The 23,915-nt window shown below is 39.0% G+C and overlaps 3 protein-coding genes across 3 annotated transcripts; all 3 read right to left on the bottom strand.

The window, feature by feature from the left end:
- Window positions 1-4: 4 nt before the first annotated feature.
- LOC131688336 (probable peroxisomal acyl-coenzyme A oxidase 1) lies at window positions 5-9,417 on the bottom strand (the record flags this gene model as incomplete). The annotated part of the gene is made up of 7 exons (XM_058972538.1): window positions 9,219-9,417; window positions 8,965-9,150; window positions 1,647-1,809; window positions 1,295-1,587; window positions 834-1,239; window positions 418-771; window positions 5-365 (listed from the first exon to the last, which is right to left on the bottom strand). Coding segments are annotated over exons 2-7 (1,701 nt in total), but the record flags the coding sequence as incomplete, so codon positions are not given.
- A 685-nt stretch (window positions 9,418-10,102) lies between these two features.
- LOC131690746 (probable peroxisomal acyl-coenzyme A oxidase 1) lies at window positions 10,103-20,563 on the bottom strand. Its single transcript, XM_058976710.1, has 8 exons — window positions 20,225-20,563; window positions 12,660-12,822; window positions 12,310-12,602; window positions 11,847-12,252; window positions 11,361-11,714; window positions 10,886-11,300; window positions 10,347-10,547; window positions 10,103-10,286 (listed from the first exon to the last, which is right to left on the bottom strand). The coding sequence occupies exons 1-8, from the start codon at window positions 20,346-20,348 to the stop codon at window positions 10,227-10,229; spliced, it is 2,016 nt and encodes a 671-aa protein (XP_058832693.1). The 5' UTR covers window positions 20,349-20,563; the 3' UTR covers window positions 10,103-10,226.
- Window positions 20,564-20,783: 220 nt separating this feature from the next.
- Window positions 20,784-22,923, bottom strand: LOC131688335 (mitochondrial sodium/calcium exchanger protein-like). The gene is made up of 7 exons (XM_058972537.1): window positions 22,837-22,923; window positions 22,559-22,779; window positions 22,056-22,471; window positions 21,603-21,995; window positions 21,188-21,541; window positions 21,065-21,132; window positions 20,784-21,005 (listed from the first exon to the last, which is right to left on the bottom strand). The coding sequence occupies exons 1-7, from the start codon at window positions 22,921-22,923 to the stop codon at window positions 20,784-20,786; spliced, it is 1,761 nt and encodes a 586-aa protein (XP_058828520.1).
- Window positions 22,924-23,915: the final 992 nt, after the last annotated feature.

Here is a 23,915-nt window from a genome sequence, read left to right as displayed (position 1 = left end):
GGCACAATTCTCGCAGCACTCGGGTCAGTTCAGGAGAAGCTGTCTGGCAGGCCGTTTCGATCATTTCGTAGGCGGACTGCAAAACAAACCCACGGCCGTGGAGCTCAGCCACACGTATTAATTCCAGCCCGGTTAAGTTGGTGGCTTCCTCCGGTGTAAATCCTTTACGTTTGCGTTGCTCAATGCGTGCATTCGCATGGTTCAATCGGTTGGCTGTGATGACCTGAAAAGCCGAAATGATGACCGGTATAGAATCACTCCATGGTAGTCGTTTGGTGGATTTCCCAGCAAACTCTGCCAAATATTGCACCGTTTGCATCAGTTGTTTGCCCTTAAGGGCGTGGTTCCACATTTTAATAAGGTATCTGAAAAGAAACCACAATTGAAATAATGTTTTCAACCACTTCGACATCTTGCCTGGCAGTCTGCAGCAACAGTACAGTATTTTCACCTTCATAGGTAGAGGCAGCCGTAGCGACGGTGTAGAAACTCATAAAGTTAGCACAAGATAAGTATCCGTGACCCCCACAAGCCAATCGACACATCTCGATTCCACTGGCAGCATCGGACGTAGAAACGACTTTTAAACAACACGCGATGGCATGAAGTTCCGGTAAACGATCCAATTTACCAGAATTCAAATCCGATGTCGTTTCCTGGTACATTTGCCACAAATTATCGGCCGTTAACTTCAGAGCAATTGCCTTGGCGATTTGAGGTAGTAGTTTTCCTTGTTGGGTTATATGGTCGATTATTTGCACCTCCGGTTGACTGAAAAAATGCATTGATTTAAAATATTATTCACGTGAAAACTAGACTATTTAATTTAATACTCTGGATTGATCACACTCTGTCGCCGCACGGACGAATACCTCACTGCAATGGTAGCCGATTTAGCCAAATTATGAGCCATTCCACTGACGATGATCACTCGTACGAAGACCATGGTACCGTAGGTCAGTACTGAAGAGACAGGTTTAACATACGTCCCATCTCTAAGCAATTGTGCATTTCGCATGAGCATGTTGGCTCGGGGAATTCGATACTTCTTAAAACCAAGATACCCATTATTGACCCCCTTAAAACCCATTTTGTGGCCGATGTCACCGATTTCCAATCCTGGCAGTGGCATATGCGTGTCTTCATCGCGAACCTGTACCATAAACGCGTGAACACCATGACACTTCCCGTTGGAGTACAGCTGTGCCATTACAATGCAGTGATTCACGGTTTGAGCCACTGAAAATACATTTATTCATTAAACTGATCCCACGTTTGATCACACGTAACTTACAAGCTCCCGGCCACCATTTGTAAGCAGTCAGTGTAGGACTGTTGAGTATAATTTCATCGGTTGTCTCATCGAAGGTAGCCGTAGTTTCCAATCCCCGGAGAAAGGTTCCGTGGCCGAGTTCAGTCTGCGCATATGTTCCAAGTATTTCACAGTTAAGCGCTTTATCGAGCCATTTTGCTTGCTGTTCCGCACTTCCCTGTCCGACAATCGCTGGGATGAACATAACAAAGTGAAGCCTTAGTGGACTGCCCTCCTTGATAACGCCCGTTCCCAGGAGCGAATCAAGGAAGTTACTGAGGAAAAATCTTCATAACAATAAAACAGGTTTGGCGGTGTGCATTTTAATACCTACACGTAATTTTTGGCATCGTATTTTTCCTGTTCTTGAAGTAACTTCTTCACTTTGGTGAATATGACCGTCGCTTTGCGTACCGTTTGCTCGTAGATTTCTTGGTGTGATGCGTAGTGCAATGGTGTCGTATCGTGAAACTCCGGCTGGCTAACATAATAATTTTCTAAATAAATACACAAACAAAATATCTAGGTTGTTAGTACGACTTATTCACGAGGAGTAGGAGTTCATTCTAATAAAATAAAATAAAATAATATAAAAGAATCCATTCGATGGGCGGGCATAGCGTAGTTGGTAAATCGATTGCCTTGTATGCAGCTCACCTAAGTTCGGTTCGCAACCCCGCACATAGGGTTAGAGATTTTTCTCAAAGAATAAAGAGTCGAATGACACTAAGGTTAAAGAATCCATTCGAAAGAAATAGTAGATAAGCCTCAAATAACAATAAAAGAAAGAAATAATAGATACACCCTAAAGAAATCTGGATAGAAACCAATATTCTAATGTGATACAAATTTAAAAGAATTGATGAAAGAAATAGAAACTCCTATGATCTCTCACGATATAGGAGCAGCAACACAGGGGATTAATTATTGCATCTGCCGCCGGATAAAAAAGGGCATCTAGGCTTGTTTTATGCAAAGAAAAATAATAGTGTTATCAATCTCCTGGTGAGCTCCAGCCCTTACAACAGAAAACTGCATACTGTTATTGAAAAGCTGCTTATAGTTGCATATTTGTCTTATGTTATATGGGATAGGGAATCTACATGCGAGTACTTATAGTAAAGATTATGTATTAATAGACCTGCAAATCGCATATTTGATGTGTATAACAATGCACTCTAATGTCTCACGATTACGTGTTGTGTTTACCTGAGTCCCAAAGACCTTTCGAATAGATAAGAATGTACATATTAATAGATAACACCATTATACTTGCTAAGTCATGTCAGTAGATGTTTACGTTGTTTGGTGGCAAAACTTGATTACGAATGTGTGCCCCCCAGGGATGGCTGTTCGTAATCTATATAAATAATATGCAAGGATATAGTCCTTTCTAATGTGTCTTTTTAAACCTTTCTTTCTATCAAAAAAATTTCCAATGACGAAACAAAAATAATAACATTTTAATTAGTGGAGATAATCGAAGCAATTCATTCTTCACATATTTCGAAATAATTCTCGTACGTTTCCGTTGACGTACGCTCATCAACCGGCAACGATATTTTTAGTCCCAGTCTTGGTTAACTGATTTTACTAATGTTACGAGCTCTCGTCATCTTCAGTTTTCGCTTCATTGTCGTCCAGTTCTCTGTTGATCGGGACGAGGGACAAATTAATGGAGCTCTTTTTTGATGAACTGGACGCCTTGTGCCATTGTGGCACGTCCTTGTTACAATGGCAGCTAGCTAAATTAAGCCAAAACTGACTGAACCAACCACCTTTTGAATACTTCCAAATTCATAATCTTAACAGTCAGAAAAATGCCGACTTTTTAAACTACAGGAACAGATCGCATTCCAAAATTTTTTTGGCTGAATCATGCTTAAATATGCCAAACATCTTATCGCGAGAAGTGGCCTAATAAAATTTGAGACCTGAACTTTGTTTGAAATAGATATCGCCGATCAAGTCACGTCCATCGTGTTTAGCCAACACATGGCAGTCCAGCTGGTAACCACTGTTTGTTGTTTGAGGCTTCGGTTGGGTATTGTACATATTCAGAAATATTTATAGTATTCTTCAAGACGGATTTGGCCGCATCTTGCAAAATGGAACATTTTGAAAGGGCAGACTGTTGGCAACATCTCTAAATTTTATTAAAACGTATGATGCATGCGGAAACCCCGTCAACTTACTCCGGCCCAGGGTAAGTTGGCGGTATCTATAGATACGCTAAAAATAGGCAATCAAATAGAAAATCAAATGCTTCAGAGGTCCTATTGGAACATGCTGAATATCTTTTCAAGAAAACTGTATATTAACCGACATTTGCTATTATATTTCAATCTCAATACCGCATTTAAACTTTGACACGTACTCCAAACATGGAAGAAATTAGATATTCACGAACATAAAGGCAGCAACTACGATGATGACACAGAAATAAACAATCGATGACACGGAAATAACCCTTCCCCCCCAAAACGCGTTTGGTGATAAAAACACAGGTTTCCACGTGAAATGGATAACCGCAAGATCTGCCGGACAACCACAACACTCGTTTTATTATTTTTATTGTTTACACAATGGAAATACATAAAACACCCACGGCTCCGTTTGTTATTTAAATGATAAGTTTTTAAATTGCGCAAAATTTTGAATTTCTGTATTAGGTCAGTGCACACTGTGCACTTTGTACTCTTAGTATAAACACCATGCATCACATTCAAGTGCGCTACACAAAAATATTTCAATTTGTCTGAGAACAATACAGCCGAGAAGACAGTTTTTGTTTCGCGTCATTTTAACGCAATATCATTTTTACTAACACTTTATTCCATTTTTATTAGGAATTCGTTCCGTACTAATACACTGCTAATTCGCAAAACCGTGATATCTTTAACAAACGTGTGAAAGTGGGAAGGACATAAAGTGGTAAAACATAAAACATACATCGCTCTTAGGCTAAGTTCACACGATACACTTAATATTGCAACCAGTAACAGCATTTTAGTCGATTTCTATGGTTTCTGAATATTGTTCATGTAAGTTTGAAAATGACGTGACAATACAACGAACAGACATCAGGCAATCACGAAGAGCTGTGACTCGTTGAATCCCTTAGCCAATAAGTTGGGATAAATGCTTCGATTGCATGTCTTCAGTATGTGACAGTCTTTCGTTCTGTTTTTGCTCTTCATGGAATATAATAAGATAGATAATCTTAAATCTGAGAGAAAAGAGAGGAAAACAGAATCAACCGATCGAAATCGACTCAAGAGCACCTCTTCTATTTTTTCTATACACTCAACACGAGTACTTTCTCATTTCGGTTGGAATACATTTTCGTCTTCGTTATCCGTACAACTTTGATACGTTAGGTGCAACAACTTTAATTGAAACTATTTCCTAAATAGTGGTAAAACAAACATGTAATTAGACAAACATTACAACTTTCTTCAAGAAGTCATACATCTATTCCAATCTTGATGATGATCGTAAAAAAATCTAGAGCTAATAATTTTAGCTAGTTAGCTTAGTAGAGCAGATTAGTGTCAGCATATTCGCTTAACGAATTGACTAAAGTTATGTAAAAGTTTCACGGAAAACGGATAATTTTCTTTAATTTAAAAACAGACAACTCTAAAAGAAGCCTTTTCGGCAAAGGAGAAGCAAGTGCGATGTGTTCTCTTCCATGTGTTGGAAGCAAGTGATGCTGAAATTATTAAGCTCACCCATATTTATAGTTTCTAGTTATTTTGGTGGTGTCATCATTACATGTAACAAATTTTACGCAAATTGGATGCTTTCAGTAACCAGTGCTAAGTGATTTTCTGTCGATTAGTGAACAGTTTTTCAGCAGTTTCCCACAGTAGATTAAATTCTGGGTAGTTTCTATTAGTAGATTAAATCATTGAAAGATATATTTTGCATTGTCCAAAAATCCATGAATTCCGAAATAAAACCTTCAAATATTCACACTAGCTTAAGGCCGGGACTAAGGTAGCGCCTGAGCAACTTCTAGTGAAGCGTAACGTCCCACTAGAAAAGATAAAGTTAATGAGAACTGATTGAATCGAAACTTGGTTCGACTCAGCAAGGCAATGTGCACTACGCACAGCGCTAGTTTATTCCTGTCTCTAAATTGGTGTCAGATTCTGATGAGATAAAATCGAAACAAAAGTTTCATAACTAATGTAGTTACAGGTTGTATATTGTTCACGCACACAGTTTTACTCAATTTTTTCCTCTCCTTAGTGGGGAGAAATATAAGAGTAACTATGAGGGTATTTTAAAAATTATTTTTGATTTTTAAATCTATCAAATGTGCCGATTTTCATTGGGAAAATTGTTTATTTTCTAAGAACAGATTCCAATGCACAAACCCAATTGTTTTTATATTATGGGTTAAAAATGTAAATATTCTATAACATAGTCAAAATGTTCCATGTCTGGCACGACAGATTTATGCACCTAACACGCTACGCTTCTATGAATGACGTAATCATCGACTATTTAGGGAACAGAGTTGGTCGGACAAGGTCAGTCGCCTGTTGAACGGCAGGCAGAGCACTGTGCTGCGTGCTTCCATAGGCAGTGTAGCAGGTTGATATGTTCGCTACACTGGTACGCTACGCAGTGCCGTTTCAAGCACAAATTTTATGTACAATCGCAAAAGCATTGATTTGTATAAAACAGGTGCACAAAATCGCTTATACAGTTTAGCACCAAGTGCAAATACGGTTGATATAGCGTCGAAGTACCCAACAAACATTAGGAGCTGAACTATAAGAATACTGGCTGATTAAAAGCAGATTAAAGGCTATTTAAGCTGAATAATACTTTCGCTGAACTATTTAAGCATCAACAGTTTATTCAGCCTATTTAATCTCCAGTATTCGTCACTTCAAACAAGGCTGAACTATACTACTAACAAATGTTGCAGCGACAGCATTAATGCTTTTATTCAACCATCTTAATTAGACTGAATTACGAGTTGAATAAATGATGCTGTTACCAATATGCAAACCTTTAATCATTAAGCTGCACTACATGTCTTCAAAAGGTTGATTCTACCTATACATTTGCTCTTATACCACTTTTGACTTTTAGCTGAATTATGTGTTTAACAAAGGTAATTGTACCTACTCCAAAAATTGACACGGTTAGCGAACCATGACGAATGGTAACCGACCTGGGTTCGAGTCCCAATACAGGCATATTATTTTTTTTTACTTTTAACTTCTCACTTAGAACCCTTTTCTTATTCTATTTGTTACTTCAACGGTTTGCTCTTGTAACATTTATACAGTGTTTTTTTACAATTTCATGCAGTTAATTTGCAATTTCAATTTCGGCCTGAAAAAATGTCTGTTAACAAAAAGAAGCTATCAAGTTGGTTTGATGCATTAGTAAACCTAAAGATAATTCATAGCAAGGACTTGTATATACATACACACTTAGTTGAACCCAGCCAAATCCCCGCACAGCCGAGTAATAAGTAATCTTTTATACTGATATCTCGGAAAATTCTCGATTTTTCGAGACAAAAAGATCGATTGTAAGAAACAAAAAAAATCAAAAAAATCTCGATTCAATGACAATTTTGAAACAAAAATCGATTTTACCAGATCAATTTTTTTAAGTTAACAACATCGATTTTGAAAAATTCGTTTCTACATCGCTCATTCCTATTTCGAAGTAAGTGCCTATCTGTGGACTATAAAGTCCCTGGAATAACATATGATTATTACATTGGCGACAGTTGTACTCATAAATCTTTCAAACGAGAAAACAGTATATTTTCTAAGTGTTTCAGTATAATCCAATCGAGATGTTTTCATATATTATGGTTTAGAAGCAATAACAACAGCAAATTTATTTTGTTGTTTTATATCTACTGAGTTTTCAGCATGTAAACCAACGATTTACAGTTTTTCAATGTAGAAGCTTGCCAAATCATACGCGCTCTTGTTTACGTAAATTTACCTTTTAATTCAAAATGGTCTGTTTACCTATTGAACACAAGAGAAAATTTTTGTTCGAACGATGCTGTTAATTTTTGACACCAGAATTGTTTCCATGGACCATTTGCCAAATGGTATGGCAAATAAATCAAGGAGATTGCCACCTTAGAATTATAAATGGCTTCAATCCATCATTCAGTTACCACCACTATCATATGATACTCATTTTTACTTGTCTAAAATTTTTGTGACATCCGTAAGTCCTCATCTTGGATACAAAAACGTCTACAATCATTAGTTTTTGAAATTAGTAAATTGTCTAATTTAAAATTTCCGAATGTTCTAAAAATTATCGCATAAAAAAAATATCGTAGGTTGGGATTCGAACCCAAGCCAACTAGATTCACTCAAATCTATAAAAGGCTAGTGTAGTCTTTGTACAGACTCTATTCAGCAGCCTAGACTTTTCGGTACATCGGTGAAATCTTAAGCATTCGATGTATGCAAGATTGGTGCAGACAGTAAGGTAAGTGCTTAGTATTCAACAGGTTGCTGATTCGGATCCAGGTACGTGATATGACTTCCAACAAGGTAATACAATTTTTCTCTAATTGTAGCGTAACACTAACAAAAGTATATACCTTCCAAAGAGATTGATAGCGCGTGTAACTTGAAATAAATGTCTTTTTTAATAATTTTCTATGATAATGTTCTCAGCTGAATAGCGGTAACGAAAAGGTTTATTGATGAAGCTGAACTGTGACTTTCTTCAGGCTGTATACATGCTGAAGAATTGTTCTTTAAAGTGTCTCAATCAAACAAACTGAATAAATTTTCCAAATCCCGGATGTTTAAGGGTGGAATAAACGATATATGATTACACGTATACCTCCAATGTTCAGCTAGAGCTGAATAAAGCAACTGTTAAAACGTTTAAAAAACCACGAAATGTTTGTTGGGTACTAGTTATCTCTTTCGCTCCACCCATCATCACTGGCGTTGACTCATTGTTCTTGGTGCGTATCTTTCCGTATACGGATACGATATACCCAGACAGCTGTTTGATTCGAGCATTGTACAACTGTACACCGTTCGCTTAGGTTCAATGTTTGAGGCAAATGTGTATACCTAATTTTTTTGCGGTTGCATGCATGCATGATAGCAATTTGTGCTTCCGTTGCGCAAAGACGATAACTTTCTTAGCAACAAATTTACACGAATCGATGGAAAGCGCAACGAAGGTTTATTATTTGCGTTCGATCAATTCATTAATTCCACTCAGCCTATCCTACTTTGATTCTGCTAATACATACCACAAAGCCTATTTATGAATGAATACATCGCCACTCAAAAAACGTATCTACAATTATTTTTGATTCTGAAAATTTATTGTTTCGATACTTGATTAAGACAACTGCATTCGATACATTTATATGCGTACTTTAGATACGCTAACAGGCTATCGTCACAAATTAGGAGTTTGTTAAGGTCCAAAAAATTATGAAGTCCTTTCAATCAGTATATGATTCCAGTGGAGAAAAAATAAATTGTTGCCGCGTAGTTATTGAGAAGAAAAAAATAATAATAGTTGGTGGCAATAAAGGGTAAACACAGTTATTTATGCACGTAACGCATCCCCCGTTCGAAACAAAAAAAAATATTCGGAGTACCTAAATTTATACTCACCCGTAAACCTCTTCTCGTCCAACTTGTCTTGTCCACCTACCCACCAGAGAGTGAACTCTTCCTGATTGAAAGTGCACTTACTGCGTTCATGCTGCAGATCTTTGTTTACTACGTCTACCGGCATTACTTATATTATCACTACACATCCGCAAACAGCATAAATGTTTTGAAAAACAAGACTCAAATCTACACGAGAACAAAGTTCATCCAGTTATTGCTATCAACCGGTTTCTAGCTATCGATCTTCAACAAACCTGTCCTTTTACTGAAGTTCCACGGGTTCTTTTGCTACGCTATCAACATCCAGCTTCACGTTCACTTATCACAACGCACTCCATGCAACTGACCGCCGAAAAACAAATGATGTCGCAGTAAATTAATGATAAAGTCTTAGATTTAAGGCAGCTAACATAAAAAGCTATATTCGTCTAGCGACTGACAGAAAGAGAACGAAGCAATCTATCACGGTGTGCCTAGTAGTTATGCGCGAAAGCTTCATGCGCAAACATGTGCTTGTGGCGGGACTAACTGAAGGCGCATTTCTATTCGCGTTACAAACGTGGTTCATTTATACTCGATTCAAAGCAGGTTGGATAAATAATTATTCCATGTAATGGAACAATCATGTTCATCTGGTTTATCAGTTGTTAAAACAAACATTTTAAAAAGTACATTTTGAAAAAAAAAATCTATTAAAAATTGAAGAAAAATCTTTGCGAATTGAGCTTTGCGCATTTTCTCCCTCGCACCGGAAATTTCTTAGGCTTGAAGAGTTTATAGTCTTAATTGATAATCAATTATCTTCATTTGGCTCGTGAAAATTATTGCATTTTTAATGTCACCGTGGTTGTGTTTTGTACACAACCCTCTTATTTTCCTCCCTCGAGAGATTCTTAACCGTCACCTAAACTACCTGTATAATACAAGAATGTAACTAAATCGAAGTGCACTGAATCGTAGACAAAAGTTTAGTTAAGTGATAATAGCGAACTGTCAAAAAAGTTCTTGCTATTGAGGTTAACTATGACGACGAAGTAGAGGAGGTAGCTCATTGCAGTCATCCCACATTTTAATAGCTTTTGGCCTTTATAATGGGATGGCAATTAAATCGGAAATTAAAAACCATTCAATTCCACTATCAAAAATAAAAACCATTTAATTCCACTATTAATTAGTCTACAACAAATTGTTACAAACCAATAAGCAACTACACCAATTTTATTGCACCCAAATCCCTGCCACCCAAATATCAACTATTTATATTACAGTCTTGATCTCATGAGAGGCTTCAGGTACAACTCAAATGTTCTGTTGACCGGTTCCTGGACAAGCAGAGAAAATTAATACAATTGGATTGGGTTATTCGCAGCAACAATAATTACCTGGTTTAAAGGACTTTTCATCGCTTCCTCGAACAGGCGTTCGTACACATTGCCATCGTAGGCACCCAGTGCAGATCCAAGAACATAATCTGGATAGTCGAACGCATCCACCACTCCGACCGCATTTGGGCGCAGGGCAGCAAGTGTCATTTCGTATTTTTGCTGCAACTTTACGATGTCATTCTCGGACATGGTGGTAAACTGCGGAAAGAAAGTTTTGCCAATGTTAGAACAGCTTTGTGAAACTCTTCAAAATCTATGTTATAAATTGATTATGCATGTTATATGTGAGAAACGGGACTTCTGACCGGATATTCTTTTGAATATTTTATAAAGTGATTCTGTAACATATCCATTACAATTTGTCGGACAGTTAACGAAAATTTATTCGTTGTCTTTATATAACTTATCAGTCTTTGACTAACGCAATACACATACACACACATAGCAAATGTAACTGAAACCTAAATCGAAATTAGCTCAACTGCACGTTTTTGAATATGGAACTCTCCTGCGGTTATATACAGCATAATACGTACCCTCAACAAATCCCCTGCGACCTGCAATGCCTCACTGTACACCACCAGTGCGCACAATTGCCTCAGCACATTCGCCAACTGCGACGAGGCTGTTTGACAAGCGTTCTCTATCAAATCGTACGCGGATTGCAAAACAAACCAACGTCCGTGGAGTTCCGCAACCCGTGCTAGTTCCAAACCGGCCATGTTGGTAGCTTCCTCCGGTGTGTAACCGACCTTTTTGCGACTTTCAATGTGATTGTATGCCAAGCGTAACTTATTGGCAGTAATCGACTGGAAAGCCAGAATAATAACCGCAACAGAATCACTCCAGGCAAATCGTTTGGTGGCTCTACCGGTATATTCGCTCAAATACTGGACCGTTCCACTCAGCTTCTGGCGTTTGAGTGCTTGGCTCCAAGATTTGATCAAATATCTGAGAAAGAAAATAAAAATAATGTAATAGTGGCATTAAGATGAACTTGATTGATTGTACCTTGAGGTTTGCAGCAACATCACCGTATTTTCTCCTTCATACGTAGAAGCTGCCGTAGCAACACTGTAAAATGTCATGAAATTCGCACACGACAGATACCCGTGGCCGCCACAAGCCAAACGGCACACCTCCATTCCTTTGGCAGCATCAGCGGTAGACACGGACTTCAAGCAACACGAAATAGCATGAAGCTCCGGTAAACGATTTAAATTCCCAGAATCCAATTCGGAAGTCGTCTCCTGATACATTTGCCATAGATTGTCAGCTGCCAGTTTCAGTGCAATTGCTCTGGCCACTAGTGGCAGTAGTTTTCCTTGTTGAGTCAAATGATCTATAACTTGAACTTCTGGTTGACTATAAGAATAAAAGGAATGAGAAACCCGGCAGGATTTTACCCTCCGGAAGTCACGTTTTTGACTCCCTAAACGATCAACCACAGCTACTATCGTGACTACCGAAAGATCGAGTACCCAAAGTTTGACTTACTCAGGATTAATAGGACTTTGTCGACGAACGCAAGAATATCTCACCGCGATTGTGGCCGTCTTAGACAACTCGTAGGCCATCGCTTTAACGATGATCACCCGAACGAAAACCATAGTACCATAGGTCAGCACTGAAGAAACTGGCTTCACATACGAACCGTCCCTCAACAGCTGTGCATTCCTCATCAACATATTGTTTCGAGGAATTCGATATTTGTTAAAACCGAGGTATCCATTATTTACCCCTTTGTAACCTATTTTATCTCCAATTTCACCAACATCCACACCAGGTAGGGGCATATGTGTATCCTCGTCGCGAAGCTGTACCATAAATGGATGAACACCGTAACACGTTCCCTTCGAATACAATTGCGCCATGACAACGGTGTAGTTCACTGTATGACCCACTAAAACGATCTAAATTGTTTAATTGGAACTTGAAACTAAACGAACGAAGAGCTTACAAGCACCCGGCCACCACTTGTAAGCGGTCAACGTAGGACTATCCAGTACAAACTCATCAGTTTCATGATCGAAAGTAGCCGTAGTCTCCAATCCGCGAAGAAACGTTCCATGTCCAAGTTCGGTCTGTGCGTACGAGCCAAGAATTTCCCAATTGAGCGCCCTGTCCAACCATTTGACTTGTTGTTCGGCATTGGCGTGACCGATGATGGCCGGGATAAACATATCAAATTGGAGCCTAAACGGATTGCCCTCCTTGATGAGACCGGTTCCGAGCAGAAAGTCCCAGAATTCACTGATGAAAAACATGATTGTAGGCTGTGTCAGTAATTTTTAAGTTGTATATACTCACATATAATTCTTAGCATCGTACCTTCCTTGCTTTTGTAGAAGCTGGCGCACTTTAGTAAATATTACTGTTGCTTTGCGTATGGTCTCTTCATACTTTTCCTTGTATGAGGCGAAGTGCAACGGCACATCGTCATGAAACTCTGGTTGGTTCGCGAAGAAATTCTCTGAAGATAGATAAACATAACGAATGTGAACACAAATCAATTTCAAATTTTGTTTCAGTTACTCCGCGCTGCTAGATATGTAACCCACCTGATTTTTTTGTACCTGAGTAGACCAAACAAGACGTTTGCTGGTTTGCAAAGATTAGTTCGAATTATTGTTTTTGGCCTTTGGTATTCAGACTTACGATACCCACCACAACCAGCAAAGATATCATCGAGTATGTAATGGCAAACTGGCTCGGCCGTCGTAGGTTTGTTAAATGTAACAACACGAAATGATTCGAGGAATGCAAAAATAAACATGACTCAAGAGGAAAGTAAACTTAACAAACCTTAACCAGCCCCAACAGATTCGCTGGACTATGTTTGAAAAGCCTCTGTTAGGAGGGTCTTGATTGCAGCCTGATTATCGGAGCAGAAGTTTATAATTTTGCCGGACAAGCTCTGTTGAAAGGGCCGATTGTACTTCGCAGATAATCGCGAAGCTTTCTACTTTGGATGCAGTACAGTATCTACCTAGCGAGTGAGACTTGTCCAATCTCATTTCCCGACAGTATACACCAGCACCAGCGCGCTCCTCCATCAGAGAGCCGTCGGTGTAATATGCCGCTTTCGTTTGTTGTATCTCCATATAGCCAGACAACCACTCTCGAGTAGGTTTCTTCACATGGAGTGTCCTGAACGGAAAATTACATGTTAGTGTAATATCGCTGGAAGCAAGAATATCTTCACCCATGTAACCATTTGTGACCATAGTCATGTATGACTGGTAGCAAAACCAGCCAACACCATGAGCGCCATTCTTTGCATATGGTTTAGCCACAGACTAACAGACATAATACTATGAAAGAATTTCCTCAAAAACATCGATCCGATCATTTTCCCAGAACACTAGCTCCACCTTTTATTCACAGTCTCAAACACTCATTTACTGGTGGGTGGGTTCAGTGTTGTTCTTAATTTCTTTATATTTCTGATATGATGAAATTGGACAAAGTCGATTTCCAACATTGGAATAAGCCACATTTTTTTCTACCAATCAATTCTACTTCGTTTACAGATGGCCAAATATTACAGCCTTTGAAATCAATCAATATTATGTTTCACGAATTGTTAGTAAGACAGATTTTTGTTATATATTCCAACAGAAGATTCGTGCATTCGTTTATTTTGACTGATCCGGGGAGGCGTAGAATGCGAATACGTACACAATTAGCATTTTCACCATTCCAAAATATAAATGTTCAATATCTTATGGTTACGTAAAGTTAGTTTGAAAATGCTAACGAAACATCGAAGTTATTCGAACCTATTGATATGCCAGACATGCAAAACATTCGAAATAGACAACACAATATACAATATTCGTGTTAATGCAGAGTAAGGCTGATTACAATAGAAATGCATAACAAACGTCTTTAAAAAGTAATTTAAAAACCCCATTAAAACGACTAAGAAGCGAAATAATCGTTGTCGCCTATCAGTAGTATGTGATAAAACAATGAAGCTTATCGTTTTGTCAGTAAGATTCGCCACTCTGAAAACCTTGACCCCCCGTTGGTGATAATGATTGTGTAATTCTGTGATACAGTATAACCACAATAAATCGTCAACCATAAAGGTGCATCTAGTCGGCAACGTTTATCTACATGACTGCACAAGCAGAACATACGAATAGATTAATCTGAACTTTTAATTAAGCCTTGTTCAACGACATTTGCAGCACGCGAAAGACAATTCTAATAACCTAACTTGTCGCTTTTGTGCGATTTTCTGGCCAGTTTCACACAGTCAAACTATACGTGCAGGGTTAATGTCAGACTATACGTGCAGGGTTAATGTCCCCCAAAATATTATAAAACACACATTACATTATAGCTATATTGACGTGTAGTAGGATGCGTTTTATTGAATTATTCCCGTAGAGCTTCTTTTATCTCAATTTATTCCTGATTATCCCGTTCTTTTTGATAACCTTTTCATAAATAAGCAACATTTAAACAATAAAGGGCGAACACGAAATTATTGCGACACATTCAACAGGGCATAACTGTTTTACCATTAGGTAAAAATCAACCAAATTTTGCACATTTTCTCATTGATGTGTATTGTTTACATGCTGTCAAACTCGAAGTCGTGTTTTTCGATTCAACGAAAATGGAGGTGAACCAACGCGAGTCGAGAGAACAAATTCTTTCCAAATTTCCTGACCTGTCGCACCGGCAGTTGGGAAAAATGTTGAACATTCACCATTCAACCGTCTACAGAGTGTTGAAGCGGTTCCAGGAGCGGTTGACGTTGGACCACGGCAAAGGAGCTGGAAGAAAACCGGGACCGGAGAACAAAAAGATGGAGGGAAAGGTGAAGCGGGCGATTAAAGCAAATCCCAACGTCTCAAGCCGTGATTTGGCTAAAAAGATCGGCATGTCGCAGAGCTACGTCCAGAATGCAAAGAAGAGAGCTGGACTACCTACATACAAGGTACAGAACTTCCCAAACCGCGACTAGCGGCAACAATCGACGGCTAAAACTCGGGCACGGAAGCTCTACGAGAAGATGCTGACAAAATATGGCTGCTGTGTGATGGACGACGAAACGTATATAAAAGCCGATTTTAAGCAAATTCCGGGGTTGGAGTTTTTCGCCAGCAAGAGCAAGTTCTATGTGGACGACAAATTTAAGAAGAAGAAAATGTCGAAGTTCGCCTCCAAATATCTCATTTGGCAGGCCATCTGCTCTTGCGGACTGAGGAGTGAGCCTTTCTTGACAAAGGGCACAGTAAATGGAGAGATCTACAAATCTGAGTGCCTAGAGAAACGCCTTTTGCCGTTCTTGCAGCAGCACGACGAAGCAATTTTGGCCAGATTTGGCATGCCACTATTCTAAAAGTGTCCTGGAGTGGTATGAGGCCAATTCTGTCCATTTTGTTCCAAAGGATATGCCAAACTGTCCGGAGCTGCCGCCGGTGGAGCAGTACTGGGCAATGATGAAGCGGGAACTTCGGAAGAGCAAGAAGACAGTCAAAGACGAGAGGGACGTGTTAAGAAAATGGAAAAAAACTGAGAAACAGGTACCGGATGACACTGTAAAGACTTTGATGGAGGGCATCAAGCGAAAATGCGTTCAATTTTACACTCAAGGCTCCATCGATTAACTTTTCTTTTGATTTTTTTCTTTTATATATATATATATATATATATTTTATATATATATATATATATATATATATATATATATATATATATATATATATATATATATATATATATATATATATATATATATATATATATATATATATATATATATATATATATATATATATATATATATATATATATATATATATATATATATATATATATATATATATATATATATATATATATATATATATATATATATATATATAACTATCTCAAAATTTTGGTTTGATTTTAAACATTATAAGAAACCTTGCGAGAATGGCTGGAAAGGGGCGTATGTCGAGTTGGTTGGCTTCTCTGGATCGGTTCACGTTTCGACAAGTTTCCCTACTAGCAATAGTTGTGAAAACACTAGTTATACAGCAATAGTCGGTTAGTGGGCTAGCAACGGGAGCTTAGGAGGAAAAAAACAAAGTCTCCCGACTATCGTTGTCTGGAGAAATTATTTCGACGATGATCAATCCGTCGAAGTGGCTAGCAATGGCTCGCAGAAACGGGTATCGGTATCAGGAGAAATACCGTCGCCGAAAAGCTCTCAGCGCCAGCTAACTGATAATTAGGAACGAGTAGTACCAAGAAGCATAAGAAACCCTGCGAAGGTTGTAAAGCATTATTGCCGAAACCTCCGGATCTCAACAGGTGACAATATTTGCAGCAGTCCTGTGCAGGTCAGATATATCGCGAAGGTTGGACCGCAAATCGGAAAAAGCAGCAATGGAAAACACATAAACGATTAACACAAAATAAAAAAGAGCAAGAGCACAATCCCCACTGAAGCAATACTTAACGGGTAGATGAGGACTTACGTTAAGTCGGTAGGCTTAACTACTACAAACAGCCCCCTGTCAAGGATGGCGTCTCTGAACAGCCAGCATCACTGCCATTAAAATCAAAACAATAATTTTGGATCTAATCATTAAAAGCTGTATTTTGTTACTAAGTGTAGATTTTCTGAATGATATGGTATCTAAACATCACGCAATATGCAAAGCGTCGTGTGGAATGCTTGAATATTGTGCATGGCACCGAACATAATTCTTTGTTTGGGGCTTTATAGCTATAACGCCCCATATATGTAGGTCGCTGTTAAACTCCATATGTTGGTATAGGGTTGCCAGGGGGCTGACTACAAACCAATCTGACACTAGCAAAAGCTAGCAGGTAGCGATGTCTGTTGAAGATTGTTTCTCGATAACAGACATTTACCCAATCCGTTTGATCTGAGTCGATTGGTACACAAGACCTCCGGGCTTTGGACAAAATCGTCAAAGTTGGAGGGTTTTTATACCTTTCTTTTATAAGAAACGTAAAAAAATCAAAATCATCCCCTTGCGAATTTTCTGCGCACGGGCCTGAAACGTCATGATCTAGTATCACCAGAAAGTTTTTTTTGAAGATTACCTTTATAGAACTTAGGCAATTTTTGAGTTGAGTATAAATAATAGTCTCTAAATGTTTTTTTCGAGATTACAAAATTTCGAAGGGTTGGTGTACACTTTTGAACTTTGATCACAGACCAACAGACATGACACTATGAGTGAATTCCCTTAAAAAATATCGATCCGGTAATTTTCCCAGAGCACTAGCTCCACCTTTTATTCACGGTCCCAAACTCTTATTTGCTGCTGGGTTATCCCTCAGGCTTGGGAACAATTTCTCACTAGTGGTATATCCCCCATATGCTTGTTCATATGTCAGTGGCGCCATAATTTCAAAAGCGGCCACGGTCCCAACTACGAATATATTTAAAATGACCGTTAAAGGGGGCGAAGCATTATTTTCGAGTGTTATGTCTGTTAGTCTGTGCTTTGATGCCCCTCAGTCATATCCGACCAAACTCAAATTTTGCATAGGTATATTTGAGGCGTACTTTTTTTTAAATGTGTCCGGTTTGATGTTTTGTTTTTTTTACGTACAGATGTCCGGTTTTTTTCACGTACAGATGTCCGGTTTGAAAATTTTGGATGGCCATAAATACCAGTATGCCGAGGAGTTAATTTTTGGAGCTGTGATATGGTTGGTGGATTGTTGATTACGGTGTACATCAGTAGATTTGAATTACTAATCCAAATGCCGTCACGTCATTCCAGTTATGTTCCAAACATTACTCACCTTTTTGCCCACGCAAATGCAACAAAGATGCTTTTATGATCTGATAAAGATGTTTGCACATACTTCGAAGGAAATTGGTAGCATGCAGTCATACATCACGTGAAGACTTTTGCTGTACTATCCTCTAACTTCCCTTTAATTCAGTATATTTCCCGTTAATTCTGTATCTTCCTTCGTATTCTCTAAATTATCGCTGCGCTATGAGCCAGGCAAGCATATAAATAAACTCTTCTGAAAAACTCAGCTGATGATAAAACGGACGTCAAAGAAGACTCGTCATCAAAGATTCCAACTTCCCGTTTGAAGTCATACACATTGAACTCGTTTGGAGCAAGCAATCAGTTACGTTACTGGCGACCTTTTTCTATAAAGGACTACCGCGACTACATGCCCGCTAATAAAGTTGAGATCGACGGTTCGAGTTTGGTATCGCACATGATCTACTGAAGCATGAAGTTGGCTGTTTCAAGGGCCTCTTGCTCCAGTGAGCGAAGATTTAAAATGACAATTGCACTGGACGGAACAAAAGGGTGTGACTCTTCACAAACAAATGGTGGAGAGGACAAATGTGTTGAATGACCATTGGCGGGATTGTGTTGGGTTTAATTAAGTCTTCTTCGATAAAGATTGTCTTTCTGTTCGGTTATTTATACCCTGCGACATGCATTGCTGCACAAAATACAGCCTAATGGGCCATTGTACTGAAAAGTGTGCTTACTGTGGGGTGAGACCACATGATCTATTACCATTCCCCGTGTACAAACAACATCCGAGGAAGCTGAAGCGTTCTTTTGAACGACGCTCAAAGCACTCCTTCGCACAAACACTAAAAAGGCTACACCATTCACTACTACAAATCATTATACGTTATTGGCTCAGAAACAGTGTGACTTTGGTGATATACCTCGTAAAGGCTTCCAGAAACACCAAAAGCCTTATGTGATATTTCGACCAGAGATTTTCCAGGGTGCAGGACTGATAGGTCGGCAAATTTGTGATATTGTGGAACTCCCCCGGGCGATGAAGTTTACAATAGTTTTCGCCTTTTTCAATTTAAATTCTTTACAGTTGGAATTTTCGTGTCGTGCAGCTCAAACACGCTTGTTGCTTATTAATTTATCCACTTTACGTTTGAGAACGACACCATTTATTGTAAATAAATCCGAATGGGACTGGCTGGACCATTGTGTGGTCTTCTGGCGCCCATGGTACCCAAGCAAACAGAAGTTCGGATAATACTTAAAAAAGCACACCACAAAATACACATAAAGTACAAATTTTATAAAGCTAAAGCAGATCAACATTCCAGCGCCCTCTAAGATTGGCGCCCTTGGTGGAGGTCAACCAGGCCAACCGCACGTTACGGGTCTGCCTAGATTCAATCTGTGGTCAGATTTGCTCTACAATTTCGCTCCCGCCTCAAAATGCCCAACAACGTTCCGATAACTTGTTAATTTCACAATTACCGGCTAAACTTGGTGACGTTCTGGAAGAAGAAGAAGTTGCCTGGGGACAGGAAGAAAGACATATGAGATTCGGCAAGTGGCGAACTTTGTAACCGGTCTAAATTTGAAGTAATTTTGCCATTGTACATCAAAATAATGGAGATAGTAGCAAACTATCATATATATTATTATATATATTATTTAAACACTCATCATATATTATCGAAAATTATTTATGGAACATTTTGTATAAATGTATGTAACTTGTGAATTTTTGTTGTCCGAGTTGGCTCTTCAAAATATGCCTGAAATATCAATTCATATCGTAAATATAACAATAATTATCAAATTATGTGCTAGGGTGGCAAAAAATAAAGAGTGGGTGAAAAACAGCGCTTCTCCCCTATTGTCAGAATTTCTAAGATCGTTTGCAATTTTTCGTTTCAAATGTATTTACATTTGCACGGGACGGACAACAGATAAGCCAAGAGATTGCAAGGGGTTTTCATTTTTTATCATTGCTACTACCACAATAGTATTGTCTTAAATGCAGAGGAACACCAAAAACACACGATAAACTGGCATATTTTTATTATGTCAGTGAGATTAGATGACCAATTCTCACACCACTTCACTAACCTAATGATCGCTTATCATTCAGCTTCTCTCTACCACCGACCCACCAGACGGTGAACTCTTCCTGGTTGAAGCTACACTTGCTGCGTTCATGCTGAAGATCTTTGTTGACAACTGCAGACGGCATTGTTAATTACCAATCACGTACGTACGTACGTACTTATTCAATTGCACTTTCTGTGACGTCTTGAAACAAAAACTGTTCTAACAGCGCAAAGCGCAAGAAGTTATCCACAAACTGTTAAATATAATCAGTCTTTCAATATCACAAATCATTCAAGCCTTCTGCCGCTGAATTTTACGTTCGCTTATCACAACCTACACCATTCAACTGAAGGTGCAAACCACCGGTCCCCTACTGATAGCTGCAGTTGACCGAATTGAAGCCGCAAGTCACTAACTTGACCTCAGTCTTCTGCGTCTAGCTGCCGAGTAAAAGAGAACGAACTACATACTTAAGGCACGGTAGATTTCATTTGAGCTTAAAAGCTTAAGCATTACAATCTAACTGAAGGCGCATTGCTATTTACATTATACAATCGATATTTCTTGCTACTTAATTTTACACAAATTCTCCTTCATTATTATGATCCGTACCGTAAGGATGGATAATTTCAAACTCGCCCAACAGGCAGAACAAAAAGAACACAATATATGTGGAAATCATCATAAATCCGACACTGCGACGACCCTGGAAACCGGTAAACAATAGCGCCAGGAGAATGGTACCCAGCAGCTGAACTAGAAACGCTTCAATATTCAGACCCATGGCGCCTTCTCGAGACTGAAAATGAACAATACTTTAGAACATGGAAAATTAACTAGGCTGGGAAATAAGCCTACGAAAGCTACGTGGTCCGCTCTTTTGAGAGCCTTCACAATTATGGTGATACCCAGTCCAAGGCAAAGGTCTGAAACAGAAATATATTAATATTTAATCATTCTGCATTCTAACATTAATCTTACTAAATAGTGGTCCTCCCATGCACGCCGCAAAAGCCATTTTTCCGTAACCCTGCTTCGCTAGGGTAATGTTTGAAAACATATCTCCAATGCTGTTTCCCCAGGCTAGAACCGATAAACCAAGCATTGATTTGGACAGGTTAAGTACCAAACCCAAAGTGACCAACAGGCTAACCACCTCCTGGGCGATGACGTAGATAATCATTATTGATCCTGCGAACGCTAGTGGCGCGTAAACCAGATGATATCGTGGAGGTCTATCCGTTCGCGAAGTGAAGAATATCGTGGTCACCACTATTGAAGAAAATATCAGCAACCAAGCAAAAACTGGTATGTCGAACATTTTCTCGGTAATCCCTAGTGTAATCAAGAATGAAGATAAAAACCAGCAAAATATTTATAACATATTCAAACTTACAACCGCTGATGCTCAGAAATATCAAAGGAAGAGTGAAACAATGAATCATATTTAGCAGTTTGCACCAACCGTGCCGCTCGACGGTATAATCCACTACGGGAATAATTAAAGTCAAAACTAAACGAATGGGTATTTTCAAAATGGTGAAAGTTCTTCCACACCACCCAGCTACCTCCCACTCATCAATGTCTATTGGATTAAGATGTTCGTAGAAATCCTTGATTAGATGATAATTTTTCGATGGCCTTTCGCTCACAAAAACGCTCACACGATTTCTGGATATGTCAACTTCAGAACCCAATGAAGGATTCCTTGGCCGTATAATGATTTCTGTCTCTCCTCGTAGTTGATTGTAGTACGAATCTGCCGCCGGCAGTTCCCCACTCAGTGAAACTGAAACAAATCAACGATATCATCAATTGGAGATCATGACCGAGTGGTGAGAGATGTTACTCCTGGACTCCACCGCGTGTAGCTTCCTCTTCCTCAGAAAAAAATCTATCAACACAATCGTCAGGTAAGCCACATAAACGATGACAACGACGATAGCATCAGAAAGGTGGAACTTCTCATCGTAAGCACAAATCGTAATCCAACAGACAGCAAATAGGAAAAACAGCACATCCCGCACGACCCCAGCGGGATCGGTTTGAAATGGTCTAATCACCAGGATAAGAGCAGCCACTACACCGATCACAAACGTGGCCGCTCCCAGCAACTCTCCGAACATCATTTCCGTATCACTAAGGGGATTGCTAATTGCCGTGAACAGATCCGGTGACCCATTGCCAAAGGCCAGGATTGTGACACCGGCTACGGTTTCGCTTACCCTGAGAGTTTTCGAGATTACGGCCAGTACAGGACAGAAGCTGGAACCGGGAAATGGTTTTTAATAATTAAGTAATTAGTTTGACTCCAACTAGTCGTTGAATCGGCGAAGATCTAATAATTCTTACAACTGATCGGCCGTTGTTCCCAGCACTGTAAAACAGATGAGCAATCCAAGTACTAGCAGCACAGCACCCAATCTGAACAGCCCCGTATTCTCGTTCCCAATTGTGCAGAAAAGAAAGTAAGTGTAGTCGAAATAGTATACATCTTCGCTGCAAGAAGCTGTCCGCTTAACAAAATCACATTTATCAACCGGGGCTAAATTATGAATCTGATTGCAATCGTCCTGAAATAACAGACAACTTCAAAATGCGGCAATCATTTACACAATTCTACAAATTACAGGAATATCCCCGGACACGTAACTGGTGTGTCTCAAGATCCGCTTGATGACTTCCGGGCTAGAAAGGTTCGCGTAAATTGTTGACATATTTTCAAAATGGCTTCTTCGTCTGCAGTCGCCGGTTTAGCCTACTTTATGTTTTTTTTATAAATTCTGTTATTTCTCATGAAAATATTGCAAGACGAAAACTCGGAAAACTCAAACCAAATACAAATATGTATTTGCTCAAACTATTACCACAGACTAACAGACATAACACTCGAAACCAATGCTTCGCCCGCTGTAACGATCATTTTAAATATATTTGTATTTGAGACTGTGGCCACATTTGCAATTATGGCGCCACTGACATGTGAACAAGCATATGAGGGATAGACCGCTAGTGAAAAATTGTTCCCAAACCTAACTGTGAATAAAAGGTGGAGCAAGCGTTCTGGGAAAATTGCCGGATCGATGTTTTTCGAGGGAATTTCCTCATAGTGTTAAGTCTGTTGGTCTGTGCTATTACGCCGCATATTGAGGCTCACAAGCAATTTCTAATCTCTGTAAGTATGCAACCTTGTGGCTGTGTCTATCACGTCTACCTGTAGGAGCCTTTGTCACGGAAACTGCCGAATGATGTGATGCCGTTAACTTCATAGATTATATGCTTCTCATGTACTGTAAAATTGATAGTAGGAATATGTTTTCGTTTGGATTAAATATATTTTCTCTGGAATAATCACTTGAAAACTCATTTGTCCCTATATCTTCAATGTTTTTGTCGAATCATGGTAAGTCTTTACTTCTCTGATTGTCAATAGGTTCACCGATCTTCTTTCCCAATAAAAATCAACCCACAGCCTTTACGTTATAGATGTTTTATAAACCATAAACTGCTGCATAATCAAAATTATTGCTCAGGTGCGACACATAGCACCTCCAAAATAACAACCAGCACCACTAGCAAAGAATCCATTACCAAAGAAGAAAGGTGCACAGTCGCGACAAGCAGCGATGGTGATAAGAACCTGTACGATTCAACGGATATTTACTAATATTCGTTTATGATTTTAATTTTTACTCATTGCAGATACAAA

This window comes from Topomyia yanbarensis, chromosome 3 (assembly GCF_030247195.1).
Source record: "Topomyia yanbarensis strain Yona2022 chromosome 3, ASM3024719v1, whole genome shotgun sequence".
Taxonomy (NCBI): domain Eukaryota; kingdom Metazoa; phylum Arthropoda; class Insecta; order Diptera; family Culicidae; genus Topomyia; species Topomyia yanbarensis.
This window is presented reverse-complemented; position numbering and strand designations above follow the sequence as displayed.

What these genes read in the sequence shown, in the direction of transcription:
- LOC131690746 (XM_058976710.1), bottom strand. Translation starts at nt 20,348, where the DNA reads ATGCCGTCTGCAGTTGTCAACAAAGATCTTCAGCATGAACGCAGCAAG. An exon ending in TACGATGCTAAGAATTATAT is followed by an intron (nt 12,603 to 12,659) that starts GTGAGTATATAC and finishes GTTTTTCATCAG; the next exon opens with TGAATTCTGGGACTTTCTGC. An exon ending in TCGCAGGGGATTTGTTGAGG is followed by an intron (nt 10,548 to 10,885) that starts GTACGTATTATG and finishes TTCTTTCCGCAG; the next exon opens with TTTACCACCATGTCCGAGAA.
- LOC131688335 (XM_058972537.1), bottom strand. Translation starts at nt 22,923, where the DNA reads ATGTCAACAATTTACGCGAACCTTTCTAGCCCGGAAGTCATCAAGCGG. An exon ending in GGAACAACGGCCGATCAGTT is followed by an intron (nt 22,472 to 22,558) that starts GTAAGAATTATT and finishes TCCCGGTTCCAG; the next exon opens with CTTCTGTCCTGTACTGGCCG. An exon ending in GAGCGGACCACGTAGCTTTC is followed by an intron (nt 21,006 to 21,064) that starts GTAGGCTTATTT and finishes GTTCATTTTCAG; the next exon opens with TCTCGAGAAGGCGCCATGGG.